General features: G+C 56.3%; 1 protein-coding gene and 2 long non-coding RNA genes across 3 annotated transcripts in view; 2 read left to right on the top strand and 1 right to left on the bottom strand.

Moving 5' to 3' along the window:
* The window catches only part of mmp14a (matrix metallopeptidase 14a (membrane-inserted)), a 94,303-nt gene extending 85,251 nt beyond the window's left edge, over positions 1-9,052 (top strand). The window contains 3 exon segments of the mRNA XM_078535301.1: positions 3,608-3,758; positions 5,024-5,139; positions 8,732-9,052. Coding sequence (XP_078391427.1) covers positions 3,608-3,758; positions 5,024-5,139; positions 8,732-9,045 — 581 coding nt within the window. The 3' untranslated portion in view covers positions 9,046-9,052.
* LOC144673490 (uncharacterized) overlaps positions 1-20,011 on the top strand; it is a 293,819-nt gene extending 273,808 nt beyond the window's left edge. Inside the window, exon 3 of the long non-coding RNA XR_013574320.1 lies at positions 19,837-20,011. This is a non-coding gene — a long non-coding RNA (uncharacterized LOC144673490). The remainder of the gene's footprint in view (positions 1-19,836) is intronic.
* On the bottom strand, positions 9,423-10,194 carry LOC144673489 (uncharacterized). Its single transcript, XR_013574319.1, has 3 exons — positions 9,987-10,194; positions 9,539-9,812; positions 9,423-9,474 (listed from the first exon to the last, which is right to left on the bottom strand). It is a non-coding gene; the product is annotated as an uncharacterized LOC144673489 (long non-coding RNA).
* Positions 20,012-20,947: the final 936 nt, after the last annotated feature.

Raw genomic sequence — 20,947 nt, 5'->3', positions numbered from 1 at the left:
GGGTCAGAGCGGGGAAGCCGAGAGGTCGATGGAAGGGCAGAGGTCAGAGTGCGGTGGGCCCGGCGATATGATTGGCTCTCTCTCCGAGCGCCTCAGCCTGGCCCAGCGTGGCTCCAGCCTTTGGCACGGGTGGGGGGGGAGGGAGGCTGCCTCTGAGCCTCTTCGCAGGCACCGGCTTCACCCGTTCACCGCTCCGGGCCGACGCTGGCGACAGGCCGGTCACCTGGGGGGGCGGGGGAGGTGGGGGGAGTCGAGACTCGCCCCCCCGCAGGTCCTGGGCTGGGCTTTCACTGTGCGTCGGCTGCTCAGCTGCATCGAGCGAGCAGCCAGATTCGGGGTCTGGGAATGGGATTTAACACTGACAGCTTCTCACTGTCAGACCCCTGCTCGCTCGCTCTCTCTCTCTCTCTCTCTCTCTCTCTCTGTCTCTCTCTCTCTCTCTGTCTCGCTCTCTCTCTCTCTCTGTCTCTCTCTGTCTCTCTCTGTCTCTGTCTCTCTGTTTGGCTCTCTCTGTCTCTCTCTCTCTGTCTCTCTCTCTCTGTCTCTCTCTCTGTCTCTCTCTCTGTCTCTCTCTCTCTCTCTGCCTCTCTCTCTCTGTCTCTCTCTCTCTGTCTCTCTCTCTCTGTCTCTCTCTGTCTGTCTCTCTCTCTCTGTCCCTCTCTCTCTCTCTCTCTCTGTCTCTCTCTCTCTGTCCCTCTGTCTCTCTCTCTCTCTCTCTGTCTCTCTCTGTCTGTCTTTCTCTGTCTGTCTCTCTCTCTCTGTCTCTCTCTCTCTCTGTTTGTCTCTCTCTGTCTGTCTCTCTCTCTGTCTCTCCGTTTGACTCTCTCTGTCTCTCTCTTTGTCTCCCTCTCTGTCTCTCTCTCTGTCTCTCTGTCTCTCTCTCTCTCTCTCTCTGTCTCTCTCTCTGTCTCTCTGTCTCTGTCTCTCTCTCTCTCTCTGTCTCTCTCTCTCTCTCTTTGTCTCTCTCTCTCTCTCTGTCTCTCTCTCTCTCTCTTTGTCTCTCTCTCTCTGTCTCTCTCTGTCTCTCTGTCTCTCTCTCTCTCTCTGTCTCTCTCTCTCTGTCTCTCTCTCTCTTTCTCTCTTTCTCTGTCTGTCTGTCTCTCTCTGTCTCTCTATTTCTCTCTCCGTTTGACTCTCTCTCTTTCTCTGTCTCTCTCTCTCTCTGTCTCTCTCTCTGTCTATCTCTCTCTCTGTCTCTCTTTCTCTCTCTCTGTCTGTCTGTCTCTCTCTCTCTCTCTGTCTGTCTCTCTGTCTCTCTCTCTCTGTCTGTCTCTCTGTCTCTGTCTCTGTCTCTCTCTTTCTCCGTTTGACTCTCTCTGTCTCTCTCTTTGTCTGTGTATCTCTGTCTGTCTCTCTCTCTCTCTGTCTCTCTGTCACTCTCTATTTCTCTGCCTCTCTCTCTCTCTGCCTCTCTGTTTGTCTCTCTCTGTCCCTCTGTCTCCCTCCATCTCTCTCTTTCTGTCTGTCTGTGTCTCTCTGTCTCTGTCTTCTCTGTTTGTCTTTCCCTGTTTTTCTCTCCCTCATTCTGTCAGTCTGCATGTCTCTCTGTCTGTCTCTCTCTCTCTCTGTTTCTCTCCCTCACTCTGTCAGTTTGTCTCTCTCTCCGTCAGTTTTTCTCTCTGTCTCTGCCTCTATCTCTCTGTCATTTTGTCTCTCTCTCTCTCTGTCTGTCTCTCTCTCTGCCTCTCTCTCTCTCTGCCTCTCTGTCTCTCTCTCTCTCTCTCTGCCTCTCTCTCTGTCTCTCTCTCTCTCTGTCTGTCTCTCTCTCTGCTTCTCTCTCTCTCTGCCTCTCTGTCTCTCTCTCTCTCTGCCTCTCTCTCTGTCTCTCTCTCTCTCTGCCTCTCTCTCTCTCTGCCTCTCTCTCTCTCTCTGCCTCTCTCTCTGTCTCTCTCCCTCACTCTGCCAGTCTGCCTGTCTCTCTCTCTCTTTGTCTGTCTGTCTCGCTCTTTCTGTCTCTCTCTCTCCCTCTCGGTCTCTCTCTCTGTCTCTCTCCCTCACTCTGTCACTCTGTCTCTCTCTTTCTCTCCTTCTGAATCCATTCATCGTCTCTCCTTTCGCCATCCCCTATCGGCAGCGAGTTCCACCTCGCTACCACCCGCTGCTCAACAAGGTTTCTTCCTCACATTCCCCCCTACACCTGGTGCCCCAAAACCTTAAATCCATGTCCACCCCCCTCCCCACCCCCTCCTCTAGGCCCTGAACCCGGCAGCGATCAGATCTTCCCCCCCCACTCAATCTCCTTCGCTCTGAGGGGAGAACATCCCCAACTTTCCCCCCCCACCCCCCAATCTCAACCTGGACGATGAAATCCTCCCCTCGACCCCGGAATCTCCCCCCCGCGCCCTCTCGAGGAGCCTCGCATCCTTCCTAAAGTGTGGCGATTGGAACTGGGCCCAGTCCTCTGGCTGGGGGCCTAACCAGGGCTTTATAAACACTCGGCAAATCTCCTCTCCTCTTCCACTCAATCCCCCTCTCCTTACGGAGCCCGAGATCCCGGAGACTTTGCGAATGGCTCTCTCCGTGTGTCCTTCACTATCGATGCACATGGACACCCAGGTCCATCAGTCCCTGTGCGCTCCTTCGAACTGGAACATTAATTGTTTTTATATTCGTTCACGGGGATGTGGGCCTCGCTGGCCGGGCCCAGCGTTTATTGCCCTGTCCCTCATTGCCCCCTTGAGAAGGTGGTGGGTGAGCCGCCTTCTTGAACCGCTGCAGTCCCCTGTGTGGTGTAGGTACACCCACGGCGCTGTTAGGGAGGGAGTTCCAGGATTTTGTCCCCTGTGTGGTGTAGGTACACCCACGGCGCTGTTAGGGAGGGAGTTCCAGGAATTTGTCCCCTGTGTGGTGTAGGTCAACCCACGGCGCTGTTAGGGAGGGAATTCCAGGATTTGGACCCAGCAACAGTGAAGGAACAGCCGATATATTTCCAAGTCGGGATGGTGAGTGACTTGGAGGGGAACTTCCAGGTGGTGGGTGTTCCCCATGTGTCTGCTGCCCTTGTCCTTCTAGATGGTATTGGTCCTGGGTTTGGAAGGTGCTGTCGAAGGAGCCTTGGTGAATTCCTGCAGTGCATCTTGTAGATGGTACACACACGGCTGCTACTGTGCGTTGGTGGTGGAGGGAGTGAATGTTTGTGGATGGGGTACCGATTGAGTGGGTGGGCTGCTTTGTCCTGGACGGTGTCGAGCTTCTCGAGTGTTGTGGGAGCTGCAACTCATCCAGGCAAAGTGGGGAGTGTCCCATCACACTCCTGACTTGTGCCTTGTAGATGTTGGACAGGCTTTGTGGGGGGGAGTCAGGAGGTGAGTGACTCTCCGCAGGATTCCCAGCCTCTGACCTGCTCTTGCAGCCACAGTATTTATATGGCTGGGTCCAGTTCAGTTTCTGGTCGATGGTAACCCCCAGGATGTTGATCGTGGGGCGATTCAGCGATGGTAATGGCATTGAACGTCAAGGGGGCGATGGTTGGGGTTCTCTCTCTCTCTGTCTCTCTCTCACTATCCCTTCTACCAAGATGTCTTCCCTCACGCTTCTCTCTATTAAACTCCGTCCGCCACTTGCCTGCCCCTTCACCTGTTTAACCGACGCCCCCTTCGCTCCACAGGGGATCGGTACTGGGTGTTCAAAGAGGCCACCTTGCAGCCGGGTTACCCGAGGAACCTGAGGGAGTTGGGAACCCGCCTCCCCAGGGATCGGATCGATGCAGCCCTCTCCTGGAGCGTGAACGGCAAGACCTACTTCTTCCGGGGGAACAAGTAAGTCCCGGGATGGGATCCAGGAGGGAGGGGGGTGGAGGGGGTGCGGGGGAGTGGGAGGTGGGGGGTGGAGGTCTTGGATCCAAGATGGCCGCCGGTGGTCTTGGATCCAAGATGGCCGCCGGTGGTCTTGGATCCAAGATGGCCGCCAGTGGTCTTGGATCCAAGATGGCCGCCGGTGGTCTTGGATCCAAGATGGCCGCCGGTGGTCTTGGTTCCAAGATGGCCGCCAGTGGTCTTGGATCCAAGATGGCCGCCAGTGGTCTTGGATCCAAGATGACCACCGGTGGTCTTGGATCCAAGATGGCCGCCGGTGGCCTTGGATCCAAGATGGCCGCCGGTGGCCTTGGATCCAAGATGGCCGCCGGTGGTCTTGGATCCAAGATGGCCACCGGTGGTCTTGGATCCAAGATGGCCGCCAGTGGTCTTGGATCCAAGATGGCCGCCAGTGGTCTTGGATCCAAGATGACCACCGGTGGTCTTGGATCCAAGATGGCCGCCGGTGGCCTTGGATCCAAGATGGCCGCCGGTGGTCTTGGATCCAAGATGGCCGCCGGTGGTCTTGGATCCAAGATGGCCGCCGGTGGTCTTGGATCCAAGATGGACGCCGGTGGTTTTGGATCCAAGATGGCCGCCGGAGGTTTTGGATCCAAGATGGCCGCCTGTGTTCTTGGATCCAAGATGGCCGCCTCCGCAATTTGCGCCCCCCCCCCCCCCCCCCCACCCCCCCCCACCACTTGACGACGGGCCGGGCACTGCCAGAGGGGGTGGGGGGGTGCCAGAGCAGGGGCACAGACCCCATCGGCGGGGTTGGCCAGTGAGGGGGGGATGGGCCAGCGAGGGGGGGGGCGGCGGTGGGAGGGGGTTTTTATGGGGGGGTCGCAATTGAGCCCAAAACTCCCTCAGGATGTCGGTGTTCCCGACCAAGCTTCCCGACTGGCTCCACCCTCTCTTCCCCCGGCCCTATCCTGAGGCCAACTGTCACCCCTCCATGAACCCCCCCCCACCCCCACCAACATAGCAAACCCCCCGCCCCACCCCCCAACCTCTCCCTGTCCTCCCTTGCCCCCCCCACCCCCGGCCACCCCAACAACCCACCCAAGTATCCGCGCAGGTGACCTCACGGACCTTGGGGAGGGAGGTGGGCGCAGGCTGGGATCTTGCTGTGCGCGGGTCGGGATTTCTGAGATTGTAACGGGAGCCAGTTGCTGACGGCTGTTTGGTTTCACCTCCCTCCCTAACCCCCACCCCAAACCCCCCACCAGGTATTACCGGTACGATGAAGACTTGCGAACTGTGGATAGAGACTACCCGAGACCGATCAGTTTCTGGCAAGGAGTCCCTGAGTCACCCAAAGCTGCATTTGTATCTGATGATGGAGGTAAGAGCGAGTTTTACTCTGTATCTAACCCCGTGCTGTACCTGTCCTGGGAGTGTTTGATGGGGACGGTGTAGAAGGAGCTTTACTCTGTATCTAACCCCGTGCTGTACCTGTCCTGGGAGTGTTTGATGGGGACGGTGTAGAAGGAGCTTTACTCTGTATCTAACCCCGTGCTGTACCTGTCCTGGGAGTGTTTGATGGGGACAGTGTACAGGGAGCTTTACTCTGTATCTAACCCCGTGCTGTACCTGTCCTGGGAGTGTTTGATAGGGACAGTGTAGAAGGAGCTTTACTCTGTATCTAACCCCGTGCTGTACCTGTCCTGGGAGTGTTTGATAGGGACAGTGTAGCGGGCGGTGACCCTGATGTTGAGCATTGACGTTGTCCTTGCCCACACACACACACACTCAGCTTGTCCAAATCTCCCTGAAACCCCCCCTGTATCCTCCTCACAACTCACGACCCCGCAGGACACTCCATTGAGACACCCCCCCTCGATTCGGAACACCTCGATTCAACCCTCCCCTTGTCCTTCAGTGCCCCTGGGAGAGGAGCATTCCCGGCTCCCACAGTCTCTCCACGTTTAACTGAACTCCCGTCATCCCAGGAACCATTGTACACGTTCCTCTGGGAGACAGGCACTCGCTGGCAGTGACCTCTCCTCCTGCTCCTGCACCCTGACCACCGCTGTCCCCCCCCACCCACCCAGGGTCCTTCGTTTGCCACCTTCCCCTCCACGTTCCTACTTCACATCTCCATTGCTGCTCCCTTCATCCGGACAACATAGCGGAGATTTCACCGACGCCCCAGTGGTGACAGTGCAGGAGCAGGAAGAGAGGTCATTCTCTGTTTGTCTTTCCCTGTTTTACTCTCCCTCATTCTGTCAGTCTGCCTGTCTCTCTGTCTCTCTCTCTCTCTCTCTGTCTGCCTGTCTCTCTGTCTCTCTCTCTCTCTCTCTGTCTGCCTGTCTCTCTGTCTCTCTCTCTCTCTCTCTGTCTCCCTGTCTCTCTGTCTCTCTCTCTCTCTCTCTGTCTGCCTGTCTCTCTGTCTCCCTCCCTCTCTCTCTGTCTGCCTGTCTCTCTGTCTCTCTCTCTCTCTCTCTGTCTGCCTGTCTCTCTGTCTCTCTCTCTCTCTCTCTGTCTGCCTGTCTCTCTGTCTCTCTCTCTCTCTATGTCTGCCTGTCTGTCTGTCTCTCTCTCTCTCTCTCTGTCTGTCTGTCTCTCTCTCTCTCTGTCTGTCTGTCTCTCTCTCTCTCTCTGTCTGCCTGTTTGTCTGTCTCTCTCTCTCTCTGTCTGCCTGTCTGTCTGTCTCTCTCTCTCTCTCTCTGTCTGCCTGTCTGTCTGTCTCTCTCTCTCTGTCTGCCTGTCTCTCTCTCTCTCCTCTCTCTCTGTCTGCCTGTCTCTCTGTCTCTCTCTCTCTGCCTGTCTGTCCCTCTGTCTCTCTCTCTCTCTGTCTGCCTGTCTGTCTCTCTCTCTCTCTCTCTGTCTGCCTGTCTCTCTGTCTCCCTCCCTCTCTCTCTGTCTGCCTGTCTCTCTGTCTCTCTCTCTCTCTCTCTGTCTGCCTGTCTCTCTGTCTCTCTCTCTCTCTCTCTGTCTGCCTGTCTCTCTGTCTCTTTCTCTCTCTATGTCTGCCTGTCTGTCTGTCTCTCTCTCTCTCTCTCTGTCTGTCTGTCTCTCTCTCTCTCTGTCTGTCTCTCTCTCTCTCTCTCTCTGTCTGCCTGTTTGTCTGTCTCTCTCTCTCTCTCTCTGTCTGCCTGTCTGTCTGTCTCTCTCTCTCTCTCTCTCTCTGTCTGCCTGTCTGTCTGTCTCTCTCTCTCTCTCTCTCTCTCTCTCTCTGTCTGCCTGTCTCTCTGTCTCTCTCTCTCTGCCTGTCTGTCCCTCTGTCTCTCTCTCTCTGTCTGCCTGTCTGTCTCTCTCTCTGTCTGCCTGTCTCTCTCTCTCTGTCTGCCTGTCTCTCTCTCTCTCTCTGTCTGCCTGTCTGTCTGTCTCTCTCTCTCTCTGTCTGTCTGCCTGTCTCTCTCTCTCTGTCTGCCTGTCTCTCTGTCTCTCTCTGTCTGCCTGTCTGTCTGTCTCTCTCTCTCTCTCTGTCTCCCTCCCTCACTCTGTCAGTTTGTCTCTCTCTCCAAGACGGGAGTTCAGTTAAAGGTGGAGAGACTGTGGGAGCCGGGACTACTCCTCTCCCAAGGGGCCACTGAAGGTCAAGGGGCTGAGTTGAACCGAGGGGTTCCGAATCGAGGTGGGGGGTGTCTCAATGGAGTGTCCTGCGGGGTCGTGACTTGTAAGGAGGAGACGGTGGGGGGGGCTTCAGGGCGATTTGGACAAGATGAGTGAGTGTGTGTGTGTGTGTGTGTGTGTGTGTGGGCAAAGACATGCAGTATTGTGTGGATAAATGCGAAGGTCTATGCTTCAGTGTGAAAAACAGAAAGGCAAGAGTGTTATTTAAATGGTGATCTATTGGGGGAAACGTGGATATACAAAGGGACCTGGGTGTCCTCGTACACCAGTCACTGGAAGTAAACAGACAGGTGCAGCAGGCGGTGAGGAAGGCCAATGGTATGTTGGCCTTCATCGTGAGAGGAGTTGAATTCAGAAGTCGGGATGTCTTACTGCCGTTATACAGGGGCCTTGGTGAGACCACACCTGGAGTATCGAGTGCAGTTTTGCTCTCCCAACCTAAGAAAGGATATACTTGCCCTAGAGGGAGCGCAGTGAAGATTCACTAGGCTGATACCGGAGATGGCGGGACTGTCATATGAGGGAGAGATTGGTTCAACTGGGCCCTGTGTTCACTAATACAAAGAGTGAGAGGGGGATCTGATCGAAATGTATAAAATTCTAACAGGGCCGGACAGGACTGGATACAGGGAGGGTGTTCCCCATGGTTCGGGGAGTCTAGAACCAGGGGGGCCACAGTCCCAGGATACAGGGTAGGCCATTCAGGACCGAGAGGAGGAAAGATTTCTTCACTCAGAGAACCTGTGGAATTCTCTCCCACTTGAAGCTGTGGAGGTCGGGTCACCGAGTCTAGTCTAGAAAGGAATTGATCGATTTTCGGACATTAGGGGCATCGAGGGGTATGTGGAGAGGAAGCGGGAACTTGGCGTTGAGATGGAGGATCAGCCATGATCGTATTGAATGGCGGTGCAGGCTCGAGGGGCCGAATGGCCTACTTCCTGCTCCTAGTTTCTATGTTGCTTGACCATTTCTCAACGGAGGGGGGTGTGGGGGGCAGTTGGAGAGTCAACAACCACCACCCTGGGGTCCGGACTCACGTGTAGGCCTGGCCGGGGTGAGGAGGGCGGATTCCCCTTCCCCAAAGGGGCACCGGCGAACCGGATGGGGATTTGATTTATTCACGGCAATCGCTGGAGACGAGCGTAGCACTCCGGATTTACTCACCGAAGTCAAACTCCCGCCAGTCGCCGGACCACCCCCCCACCCCACCTCCTCCTCCCCACCCCCCCCTCAAGTGCCGTTGGCACCGTCTCTCCTGCTGCCGAGTTTTCTAACCGTTTCTTTCTGTCCTTTCTCTCGCCCAACCCGCCTTCCTTCCCTCCCTCCCTCCCTCCTCCCCACCCGCTTCGCCCTCTCAGCCTTCACCTACTTCGTCAAGGGCAACCGCTACTGGAAGTTCAACAACCAGCACCTGAAGGTGGAGCCGGGGTACCCCAAGTCGGTCCTGCGAGACTGGTTCGGCTGCGGCTCGGACCCCGGGCTGGACAGGGACGAGGAGATCGTGGTGGAGGTGGACGAGACCCCGATGGGGATCAACCCGGCCGCCATCATCGTGCCGGTGCTGCTCCTGATGGGCGTGGTGGTCCTGGCCTGCCTGGTCGTGGTCTTCAAGAGGAACGGGACCCCCAAGCGCCTGCTTTACTGTCACCGCTCCCTGCTGGACAAAGTGTGAGAGGAGCGACCCCCAACACCCACCCATCCCACCCCCCTCCCCCCAGCATCGTCACGGAAACCACCACCCCCACACTCCCCACCCCCCACACACACACACACACACCCCCTCAAAACACAATCCCCCCCCCACCCCCAACAGAAACACGCCCCCCCCCACACACACCACCCCCCTCCAAACTCCCCACCACCCCTCCAAACCTCCTCCAAATTCCCTCCCTCCAATCTCCCTCCAAACCTCCTCCAAATTCCCTCTCTCCAAACCCCCCCAAACCGCCTCCAAATTCCCTCCCTCCAATCTCCCTCCAAACCTCCTCCAAATTCCCTCCCTCCAAACCCCCCCAAACCGCCTCCAAATTCCCTCCCTCCAATCTCCCTCCAAATCTCCCCAAACCTCCTCCAAATTCCCTTCCTCCAATCTCCCTCCAAACTCCCCCCCCTCCAAACCTCTTACAAACTCCCTCCCTCCAATCTCCCTCCAAACTCCCTATCACCTCACCAAACCCTCTCGGAACCCTCCAAACCTCCTACAAACTCCATCCCTCCAAATCTCTTAGAAACTCCCTCCCTCCAATCTCCCTCCAAACTCCCTCCAGGCCCCCTACAAACTCCCTCCCTCCAAACTCCCTACCACCTCACCAAACCCTCTCCAAGCCCCTCCAAACCTCCTGCAAACTCCCTCCCTCCAATCTCCCTCCAAACTCCTTCCAAACCTCCTACAAACTCCCTCCAAGTCTTCTCCAGACCCCCTTCAAGTTCCCTCCAAACCTCCTCCAAACTATCTCCCTCCAAAATTTCTCCAAACCTCCTCAAAATCTCCCTCCAAATCTCCCTCCCAATCTCCCTCAAATCCCCGCCAACCACCCTCCAATCTCCCTCCCCCCCAACCCTCTCTGAACCCCCTAAACCTCCTTCCAAAACTCCCTCAAATTCCCCCCAAACCTCCTCCGAATCTCCCTCCCAATCTTCCTCCGAACCTCCCCTTGATCCCCCCTTAAATCCCTCCAATACTTCTCCATTCTCCTGCCGAATCTCCCTCAAACCCCCATCAAACCTCCTCAAAAATCTCCCTCCAAGTCTCCCTCAAACCCAGGTCAAACCCCCTCCGAATCTCCCTTAAACCCCCCCTCAAAGCTCCTCCCAATCTCCCTCCCAATTTCCCTCCGAAACTTCCCCTCCCCTACCCCTACCGCCACTTCCCCTCCCTCCCCCTCCTCTATCCCCCCTCCCTCCTTTGCCCCCCCTCCCTTCTCTCCACTCTCCGACCTGCCCTGCCCCCGACCACCTCCTCCCTCCTCTCCCCTCCCTCCTCTCCCTCCTCCCCGTCTCCTCCATGAGCCTGGCCTGTTCCTAACCCAGCCTGAATCACCCACCCTCGTACCTCCTCCCGTGTCCCTGTTTAACCCCCTCCCCTCCACCAGCGCCTCCGTTTTATGTTTACGCAGTTAGTATTTGAACACCCCACACCCCCAAAGAAAGTGGGGCCGAACTCCACAAAGGGGACGACTCACGGAGGGACCTCGAGCCCGCGAGGGGCCTCCCTTTGACCTCACGGTCCGCTTTGACCTCCCGGAGGTCAGGAGAGGGCGGGTGACTGGCCGAATCTGGGTATGACGTTGGGGGGGGTTGGTGGGGTAGGAGGGGGTGTGTTGCGGGCGGAGGTTGGGGTGTGGGGGGGGGTTGGGGAGAGAGTAATGAGGGGACACTGCCATGTTTGACCTCTTCGGACTGCAGTGACCTTCGCTTTGTTTGGCCGCTCGAGGTCAGCTCATCGCCGTTGGCTTTCCAAGTTCGAGTTGATGTTGGCGGCCATTGTTGGTGGGGGGGTGGGGGTGGGGTGGGGGGAGGGGAGGTGGGAGCGTGTGTGGGGGAATGGCCGGGACAGGGTCGCTGGGCGAAATCGCCTGCAACCAGGGCGACCAAGGGCCCCTCCGCTGCTGGGTTCAAAGGTCAACTTTCTAACCCTTCACCTCTCGACCGGGCCTGGGTGGTTGGGGTTGGGGGAGGCGGGGAAAAGGGCTCTGAGTCTTCCCGCTGCGGGATTGGCCATCGATGGTGGGGTGGGTTTGTTGCCAGGACACCCGGTTCACCTTTGACCCTCCCCTCGAGGCCTGGTCGGACGCGCTAGGCCCCGCGCTCTCCCCCACTCCGCGTTGCCCTGGCGACGGCTTCCCCCTTTGGTCTCTCCCGGCAGGGAGGGACCGCCCCTCTTTGTTTTTTATATATATATATAAAAGTAACGCGCAAATTCGCCTCCCTTTCTGTGTTTTCCTCTTCCGACATAGGAGGAGGCCACTCAGCCCATCACCGGGCCTGTGCTGACTTACCCCGAGTCCTCGCCACGCCTCGCCAACCCCCATCCCAAAACCCCCATCCCCACCAAATCTCCGGCCCACCCACCCCCCCTCCGTGCCCCGTCTCCCACCACACGGGTCGCCAGAGACCTTCCCCCACCCCACTCCAAGCGTTTATCCACTGGCAGTCCCTCCTACCCCCCACCCCAGTTTGAGCGTCAATTCACTACCGCCGCCCTGTCAGGGCCCCTCTTGCCAATTCTCCTGGACCCCGCCATGTGTGTGTGTGTGTGTGTGTGTGTGTATATACGCCCCCCTTGCACAACCCCACCAACTCCTCCGGTCACCCACCCCCTCCCAGGAACGAAAGGCTTAACATACGAGGAACGTTTGAGAGACTCTGGGTCTATACTCGATGGAGTTTAGAAGGATGAGAGGGGGCGGATCTGATTGAAACTTACAGAATACTGAAAGGCCTGGGATAGAGTGGGACGTGGGGAAGATGTTTCCCATTAGTAGGAGAGACTAGGACCCCGAGGGGCTCAGCCTCAGAGTAAAGGGAAGACCTTTTAGAACAGAGATGAGGAGAAACTTCTTTAGCCAGAGAGAGTGGTGAATCTATGGAATTCATTGCCACAGAAGGCTGTGGAGGCCATAGGTCATTGAGTGTATTTAAGATGGAGATAGATAGGTTCTTGATTGGTGAGGGGATCAAAGGTTACGGGGAGAAGGCGGGAGAATGGGGTTGAGAGACTCATCAGCCATGATTGAATGGCGGAGCAGACTCGATGGGCCGAATGGCCTCATTTCTGCTCCTGTGTCTTACGGTCTCCCGCCCGCTGAGAGCGGCCGCGCCTGACTCACTCCCTCCGAAACCCGCCTCCTGATTTTGAGCTCAATCTCCACCCCTTCCCCCCCGCCCTTAACCTTCTCCCTCTCCCCCCCCACCCCTCTCGGAGTGGGGGTGGGGGAGGGGGGGGGGGGAGGCGGAATCAGCCCCCCCCTGCCCCTTTCCCCCCCTCTCAGCCGTTCAAGTCTGTCCACGTTAACGGAATCTCCCCCCCACCCCCGCCACTTGGCGAGGCAGCCTCCTCCTGGTAGGCCTCGGCCTGGGCCTTTGCGGCCCTCGCCAGGGGTTGGGTTGGGTTTGGTTGGGTTGGGCTGAGCAGAATTGGGATGAGATCCTCTAGTTGCGGCTTAACCGGGGTTTTTTTCGAAGTGACGCGAGTTAAATTTGTAGGGAGGGAGGGTCTGGCTGAGTGTGTGTGTGTGTCTGTGGGGGGGTAGTGGGCAGGAGAGAGAGGTTTTGGTTGGCATTGCAAGGGTCCACCTCCCTCTCCCAGGCTGAAGAGTGCAGGGTCGCCCATTGACTCTCTCTCTCTCTGCCGGGCACTCTGGGTGGGGGCGGTTGGTGGTGGGGCAAGGGGATGGGCGTGGTGAGGCGGCGGGCGCCCCGATCCGGCTGTGAACGGCAGGAATGGGGGCTGTGATGCACACTGTAGTCGAATAGCCGTCTGCTGTTTTCACACCCCCACCCCCCACACACCTCCTTCCCCCCCACCCCCGCCCACCGACCCCCAAATCTCCCTGGAGGGGGCAGCCGCAAGGGGCGAAAGGTGAACGTGCTCGCTCGACCCCTGACCCCCGCCCTCCTCCCTCCACCCCCCCACCTCCGCCCTCCCCATCCACACCCCAAGGCCAATCGAGCAGGCCCGAGGACCGAGAGAGAGAGAGAGAGAGCGCGAGGTATCCCGGCTTCCCAACACATTCCCGCATGACATTCCTGCTCCGGGTTGTCGAAGAGCAAGATGGCGGCCAGCTTAAAGGCGCAGTCCCTCCCGCGCTCTGGGGCGCAGGGACTTGGATCGCCAAACCCAGGCGAAGCTTCTTTTGTTGTGTTTTTAACAGAAATATTTTATGTGTGATGATTAAAATGTCTCTTTTTATCCATCATTGGAGCGAGCGGGTCAATTGAACCTGCTGGGCAGGTGCTGGACTGACCCCCAGCAGAATCTCTGTACAAAATCTGCCTTCTTGTATTTTTTTTTGTTTGGTTTCACATTTTTTTTTTGTTAAAAAGAAAGTCAATGTTAAAAAGTTGTGTGTGTTGTTTTTTTTTGTTCCTCTCTGGGTTAAACTTGTTTGTGGACCCGTCTAATTTAATCTCACAGCCATCGGATAAAAAAAATAAAGGGAAAATAGCTTTTCAAAAACTGCTGGTCGTCCGTCTCCTCTTCTTGTTAGGGCGGGGCGAATGGGCAGCCCTCTCTCCCTCTCTGTCTCTCTCTGACTCTCTCTCTGTCTGTCTCTCCCTGACTCTCTCTCTCTCTCTCTGTCTGTCTGTATCTCTCTCTCTCTCTCTTTCTCTCTCCCTGTCTCTCTATCTCTCCGTCTCTCTCTCTCTCCCTGTCTCTCTCTCTCTCTGTCTCTCTCTCTCTCTGTCTCTCTCTCTCTCTCTCTCCCTGTCTCTCTCTCTCTCTCTCTCTGTCTCTCTCTCTCTCTCTCCGCCTCTCCCTGACTCTCTCTGTCTGTCTCTCCCTGACTCTCTCTCTCTCTCTGTCCCTCTCTCTCTCTGTCTCTCTCTCTCTGTCTCTCTGTCTCTGTCTCTGTCTCTCTCTCTCCCCCTGTCTCTCTCTCTGCCTCTCCCTGTCTCTCTCTCTCTCTCTCTCTGTCTCTCTGTCTCTCCCTGTCTCTCTGTCTCTCCCTGCCTCTCTCTCTGTCTCTCTCTGTCTCTCTCTCTGTCGCTCCCTGTCTCTCTCTCCCTGTCTCTCTGTCTATCCCTGTCTCTCTGTCTCTCTCTCTCTCTCCCCTGTCTCTCTCTCTGTCTCTCTCTGTCTCTCTCTCTGTCGCTCCCTGTCTCTCTGTCTATCCCTGTCTCTCTGTCTCTCTCTCTCTCTCCCCTGTCTCTCTCTCTGTCTCTCCCTGTCTCTCTCTCTGCCTCTCCCTGTCTCTCTCTTTCTCTGTCTCTTTCTCTCTGCCTTTCTCGCTCTCTCGCCTTCTCTGTGTCTTTGTGTTTCTCTCTCTTTGTCTCTTCCTCTCTGTCTTTCTTGCTCTCTCACTTTCTGTGTTTCTCCCTCTCTCTCTGCCTCTCACTCTCTGTTTCTCCCTCTTTCTCTCTCTCTCTCTCTCTCTGTTTCTCCCTCTCTCTCTGTTTCTCCCTCTCTCTCTCTCTCTCTCTGTGTTTCTCCCTCTCTCTCTCTCTCTGTTTCTCCCTCTCTCTCTCTCTGTTTCTCCCTCTCTCTCTCTTGTTTCTCTCTCTCTCTCTGTTTCTCCCTCTCTCTCTCTGTTTCTCCCTCTCTCTCTCTCTCTGTTTCTCCCTCTCTGTTTCTCCCTCTCTCTCTGTTTCTCCCCCTCTCTCTGTTTCTCCCCCTCTGTGTCTATCTCTGTAGTGACTGGGGGTGTAGCGCCTCCTGCTGTCTTTCAGGTGTCATGTGATGTACTGGGAGGCTCTGACCAATGAGCGCGGGGAATCTGGGGGTGGGGGGGGGTGTAGATGGGGCTCCCCGACGAGAGTCCCGATTGAGCATGTAACTCCTGAAAAGCTCTCTGTAATAAAGGTTACCTGTTTCTTGCTGAAACCTGTCCCCTCTGTCGCTGTCATTACCGTTTGGGGACGGGGGGGTAGATGAGCTCCAGCCGCTGTAGCTCACCTCATGAACCATCGAACCTTGACAGACAGAAAAGGCTACTGCCCCCCAACCCCCTTTCACACGTTGAACGATGTGCCCCGGGACCGATTAACCCACCCCCCCACTGCTTTCTCGCCAGGATCGACAGGCTTTGGAACACTCTCACCATGGCGCCGCTCTCCATGTGGGGGCGGGGACCTCCCACCGAGCCTGAAGCTGCCGACGGTGACGTTTATTCCCCCTGTATAACGCGACCACTGGTACAGACCGGGCCTATCGCTGTCACAGTCCCAGCCAATGAGAAGCCACGATTAGCCGGGGTTGCGGGGGGGTGGGTGGTGTTACGGGAGCCTCAACTACAGCGGTGGGAGGGCACACCTTCGAATACCTTAATGAGAGGTCGGCAGCCCATAAACCTGGAGCGGACAACCGCTAAGTTAAAGAGGTACGCGGGAGAATCCATTCAGGCGAAGTACTGGTGTCCGACAGGCAACGGACAGGCCCACTACAGGCAACGGACGGCCCCCGCTACAGGCAACGGGCAGGCCCACTACAGGCAACGGACAGGCCCGCTACAGGCAACGGACAGGCGCACTACAGGCAACAGGCAGCCCAGCCGCCTGTGATTCATGGCGACAGGAGAAGGACCTGGCCGAGATCGGAAGACCCCCCCAAGCTCGGCCTTCCTGAGGTAGTTCACCCCAAAAAAACCCAGAGGAGCCCCCGAACTGTGAAGGACAGGTTTCTTCGGGACTACCGAGGGAAGTTGAAAGGGGGTGCGGGCCAAGGTATATACGTGGGTCCTCAGGCGACGCCATGTTCCCTTGGGGGCCAGGCCTGGGCCCCCTTATCCGTTATGAAGGAGAAGGCGGGTGGAGAGCTGTGCCGGTGAGGGAGGGAGGTGGGCATCATCGAAACCTGTCCAATTCTCGGAATGGGCAGCACCCGCGGCCCGATCGAGCCGGACGCATTTGTGGGGCCTATGAGTTGACCGTAAACTAGGCAAGTGCCCCGTTCCAAGGGTTTATACGCCAAAGCAGGCCGGGGGCAGGTCCTGTCCAAAACTGGACACGGGCCACACTCACCAACAAATTGGAACTGGATAGCTCATCGAGAGAACGAGTGACCACAAGGGGGTCTCTCTATCAGTACACTCGCCTACCCCTTTGGGGTAGTGAGGGGGACGGCGATGGCGCAGTGGTATTTGTCGGCGGACTAGCTAATCCATTGACCCAGGGTGATGCTCCTGGGGACCCGGGTTCCAATCCTGTCATGGCAGATGGTGGAATTGGAATTGGATAAAGACCTGGAATTAAGAGATGACCATGAAACCATTGTCGATGGTTGTTAAAAAAAACCATCTGGTTCACTAATGTCCCTTTAGGGAAGGAAATCTGCCGTCCTTACCTGGGGTCTGGCCTACATGTGACTCCAGACCCATCCTTACCTGGTCTGGCCTACATGTGACTCCAGACCCATCCTTACCTGGTCTGGCCTACATGTGACTCCAGACACATCCTTACCTGGTCTGGCCTACATGTGACTCCAGACCCATCCTTACCTGGGGTCTGGCCTACATGTGACTCCAGACCCATCCTTACCTGGGGTCTGGCCTACATGTGACTCCAGACCCATCCTTACCTGGGGTCTGGCCTACATGTGACTCCAGACCCATCCTTACCTGGTCTGGCCTACATGTGACTCCAGACACATCCTTACCTGGTCTGGCCTACATGTGACTCCAGACACATCCTTACCTGGTCTGGCCTACACGCGACTCCAGACACATCCTTACCTGGTCTGGCCTACATGTGACTCCAGACCCATCTTTACCTGGGGTCTGGCCTACATGTGACTCCAGACCCATCCTTACCTGGGGTCTGGCCTACATGTGACTCCAGACCCATCCTTACCTGGGGTCTGGCCTACATGTGACTCCAGACCCATCCTTACCTGGGTCTGGCCTACATGTGACTCCAGACCCATCCTTACCTGGGGTCTGGCCTACATGTGACTCCAGACCCATCCTTACCTGGGGTCTGGCCTACATGTGACTCCAGACCCATCCTTACCTGGTCTGGCCTACATGTGACTCCAGACCCATCCTTACCTGGGGTCTGGCCTACATGTGACTCCAGACCCATCCTTACCTGGAGTCTGGCCTACATGTGACTCCAGACACATCCTTACCTGGGGTCTGGCCTACATGTGACTCCAGACCCATCCTTACCTGGGGTCTGGCCTACATGTGACTCCAGACCCATCCTTACCTGGGGTCTGGCCTACACGCGACTCCAGACCCATCCCTACCTGGGGTCTGGCCTACATGTGACTCCAGACCCATCCTTACCTGGGGTCTGGCCTACACGCGACTCCAGACACATCCTTACCTGGGGTCTGGCCTACACGCGACTCCAGACCCATCCCTACCTGGGGTCTGGCCTACATGTGACTCCAGACCCATCCTTACCTGGTCTGGCCTACACGCGACTCCAGACCCATCCTTACCTGGGGTCTGGCCTACATGTGACTCCAGACCCATCCTTACCTGGGGTCTGGCCTACATGTGACTCCAGACCCAGCCTTACCTGGTCTGGCCTACATGTGACTCCAGACACATCCTTACCTGGGGTCTGGCCTACATGTGACTCCAGACCCATCCTTACCTGGGGTCTGGCCTACATGTGACTCCAGACCCAGCCTTACCTTTGCGAGGACCTCCCTGAGCAGTCGTACGCGGAGATGATGTTCTGATCACAGGGCCGACCGAACGCTTTGCCCAACCTGGGGAGTAGGTGCTGAGAAGCGGGCGTACGGTTAAAGAAGGGTGGGGGGCAAAGGCACATTTTGAGTCCCCTCCCCTCCCCGAGGTTACTTACCTGCCTCCTGGTGGACACCGTGTGTTTGTGACTGGGACAGGAAGCTGAGGGGCGGTGAAATGTACACCCTCGGCGTCCAACATAACCCAACTCAAGCTCTCCCCGGGCGTGACCATGCCTCTTGCCGGAGATACCAGCTGTGTTGGCACCGTCGGGCCTGCCAAGGAAGGGTCAGCGGGAGAAACTGTTGCGTTCGCTGTCTTTATTGGTACCCTGCCACCCATCGCAGGAGTGGGTATGAACGTGTGATGCCTCTCCTTGCTCTGTAGGAGGCGCACTATCGCACAGGATGGAAGGTGGATCAGAAGGGGCCCCGTCGGCTATGTCTGGAGAACCCTCTCCCCCAGCCCAGAAGGGTTACTCCCAGCCCTAAAAGGAAGGTTTATCACAAAATCGCACGGGGCGCAGAAGAGGCCCTTCGGCCCATCGAGTCTGCACCGACACCTGAGAAACTACCTGACCTACCGCCCTAACCCCATTGACCAGCACTTGGCCCCATAGCTTTGAACGTGATGAGGGGCCAAGTGCTCATCCAGGTACTTTTTAAAGGATGTGAGGCTAACCTGAGTCCGCCACCCTCCCAGGCAGCGCATTCCAGACCCTCACCACCCTCTGGGTCAAAAAGTTTTCCCTCACATCCCCCCCCTCTAAACCTCCTGCCCCTCACCTTGAACTTGTGTCCCCTTGTGACTGACCCTTCAACTAAGGCTCCCTATCCACCCTGTCCATACCCCCTCATCATCTTGTACACCTCGATCAGGTCTTCTCTGCTCCAACAAAAAAACAACCCAAGTCTATCCAAACCTCTCTTCATAACTTAAATGTTTCATCCCAGGGCAACCTCCCGGTGAATCTCCTCTGCACCCCCTCCAGTGCCATCACATCCTTCCTATAATGTGGCGACCAGAACTGCGCACAGTACTCCAGCTGTGGCCTCACCAAGGGTCTATACAACACCAACATGACCTCCCTTCTGTTGTAATCTATGCCTCGATTGATAAAGGCAAGTGTCCCATATGCCCCTTTTTCACCAACCCGCTAACTATCAGTGGTATTCGGGGTGAAGACATTCCACCAGTACCGACATGGTCGATCTTTCACCTTTGTGTCGGACAACCAACCATTAGTGGGTTTATTCGGTGAGGATATGGCCATTTGCCAATAGCATCAGCAAGTATAAGACACTGGGCTCCGATGATATCTGCGTACGACTATACCTTGCACACTGTCAATGTGGACACAATCTGTCATCCCCATTAGCAGGTAGCACTGTACATGCGATAGTTCAACAAGAAATCGTGCTATCCCTGAATTTCTTGGGGTCGTCAGCTGTGTGTGTGAAGCAGATGAGAAATCGGACGGACAGAGTTCCAATATTGTCAAAAGTCGGAAGCTTTGTTCAGCAAGGATTTTTTGTGATCCATTCACGGGGATGTGGGCGTCGCTGGCTGGGCCCAGCATTTATTGCCCATCCCCTAATTGCCCCCTTGAGAAGGTGGTGGTGGTGAGCTGCCTTCTTGAACCGCTGCAGTCCCCTGTGTGGTGTAGGTACACCCACGGCGCTGTTAGGGAGGGAGTTCCAGGATTTTGTCCCCTGTGTGGTGTAGGTACACCCATGGCGCTGTTAGGGAGGGAGTTCCAGGATTTTGTCCCCTGTGTGGTGTAGGTACACCCACGGCGCTGTTAGGGAGGGAGTTCCAGGATTTTGTCCCTGTGGTGTAGGTACACCCACAGCGCTGTTAGGGAGGGAGTTCCAGGATTTTGTCCCCTGTGTGGTGTAGGTACACCCACGGCGCTGTTAGGGAGGGAGTTCCAGGATTTTGTCCCTGTGGTGTAGGTACACCCACAGCGCTGTTAGGGAGGGAGTTCCAGGATTTTGTCCCCTGTGTGGTGTAGGTGCACCCACAGTGCTGTTAGGGAGGGAGTTCCAGGATTTGGACCCAGCGACAGTGAAGGAACGGCCGATATATTTCCAAGTCAGGATGATGAGGGGCTCAGAGGGGAACTTCCAGGTGGTGGGTGTTCCCCATGTGTCTGCTGCCCTTGTCCTTCTAGACGGTAGTGGTCGTGGGTTTGGAAGGTGCTGTCGAAGGAGCCTTGGTGAGTTCCTGCAGTGCATCTTGCAGATGGTACACACACTGCTGCTACTGTGCGTCGGTGGTGGAGGGAGTGAATGTTTGTGGATGGAGTGCCGATCAAGTGGGGGGCTGCTTTGTCCTGGATGGTGTCGAGCTTCTCGAGTGTTATGGGAGCTGCACTCATCCAGGCAAGTGGGGAGTATTCCATCACACTCCTGACTTGTGCCTTGTAGATGGTGGACAGGCTTTGGGGAGTCAGGAGGTGAGTGACTCTCTGCAGGATTCCCAGCCTCTGACCTGCTCTTGTAGCCACAGTATTTATATGGCTAGTCCAGTTCAGTTTCTGGTCAATGATAACCCCCAGGATGTTGATAGTGGGGGATTCAGTGATGGTAATGCCATTGAATGTCAATGGTTAGATTCTCTCTTGTTGGAGATGGTCATTGCCTGACACTTGTGTGGCGCGAATGTCACTTGCCACTTGTCAGCCCAAGCCTGGATATTGTCCAGGTCTTGCTGCATTTGGACATGGACTGCTTCAGTATCTGAGGAGTCGCGAATGGTGCTGAACATTGTGCAATGATCAGCGAACATCCCCACATCTGACCTTACGATGGAAGGAAGGCAAAACTCGCCTGTATCTGAAGATTCGAGACCATTCCAAGCCAGGAAAACAAGAGCAGAGCTATCAAGGTGAAATTCTGGTGTGGGGATCAAGAGTTGCCCTCTCTTTGCCAAGGTGGAGAACCACTCTTGACATCCAGGCTTATCGGAGACGGAGATGCCTGCCCGAAGATGTGTCTGGTCAACAGTGACATTGAAAGCATGGTCAAGCACTGTCCCCACTGTCAGCAACAACCGAAGTTGCCCGTTTCGGCTCCCACTGCATCCATGGGAGTGCCCTTGTCAACCCTGGGCTAGACCGCATATCAATTGTGATTTCTTATATTCATTCACAGGGATGTGGGCCTCGCTGGCTGGGCCCAGCATTTATTGCCCATCCCTAATTGCCCCCTTGAGAAG

Source organism: Cetorhinus maximus, unplaced genomic scaffold (assembly GCF_964194155.1).
Source record: "Cetorhinus maximus unplaced genomic scaffold, sCetMax3.hap1.1 HAP1_SCAFFOLD_372, whole genome shotgun sequence".
In the NCBI taxonomy this organism is placed as follows: domain Eukaryota; kingdom Metazoa; phylum Chordata; class Chondrichthyes; order Lamniformes; family Cetorhinidae; genus Cetorhinus; species Cetorhinus maximus.
The sequence above is the reverse complement of the archived record's forward strand: the minus strand, read 5'-3'. Positions and strand labels throughout refer to the sequence as shown.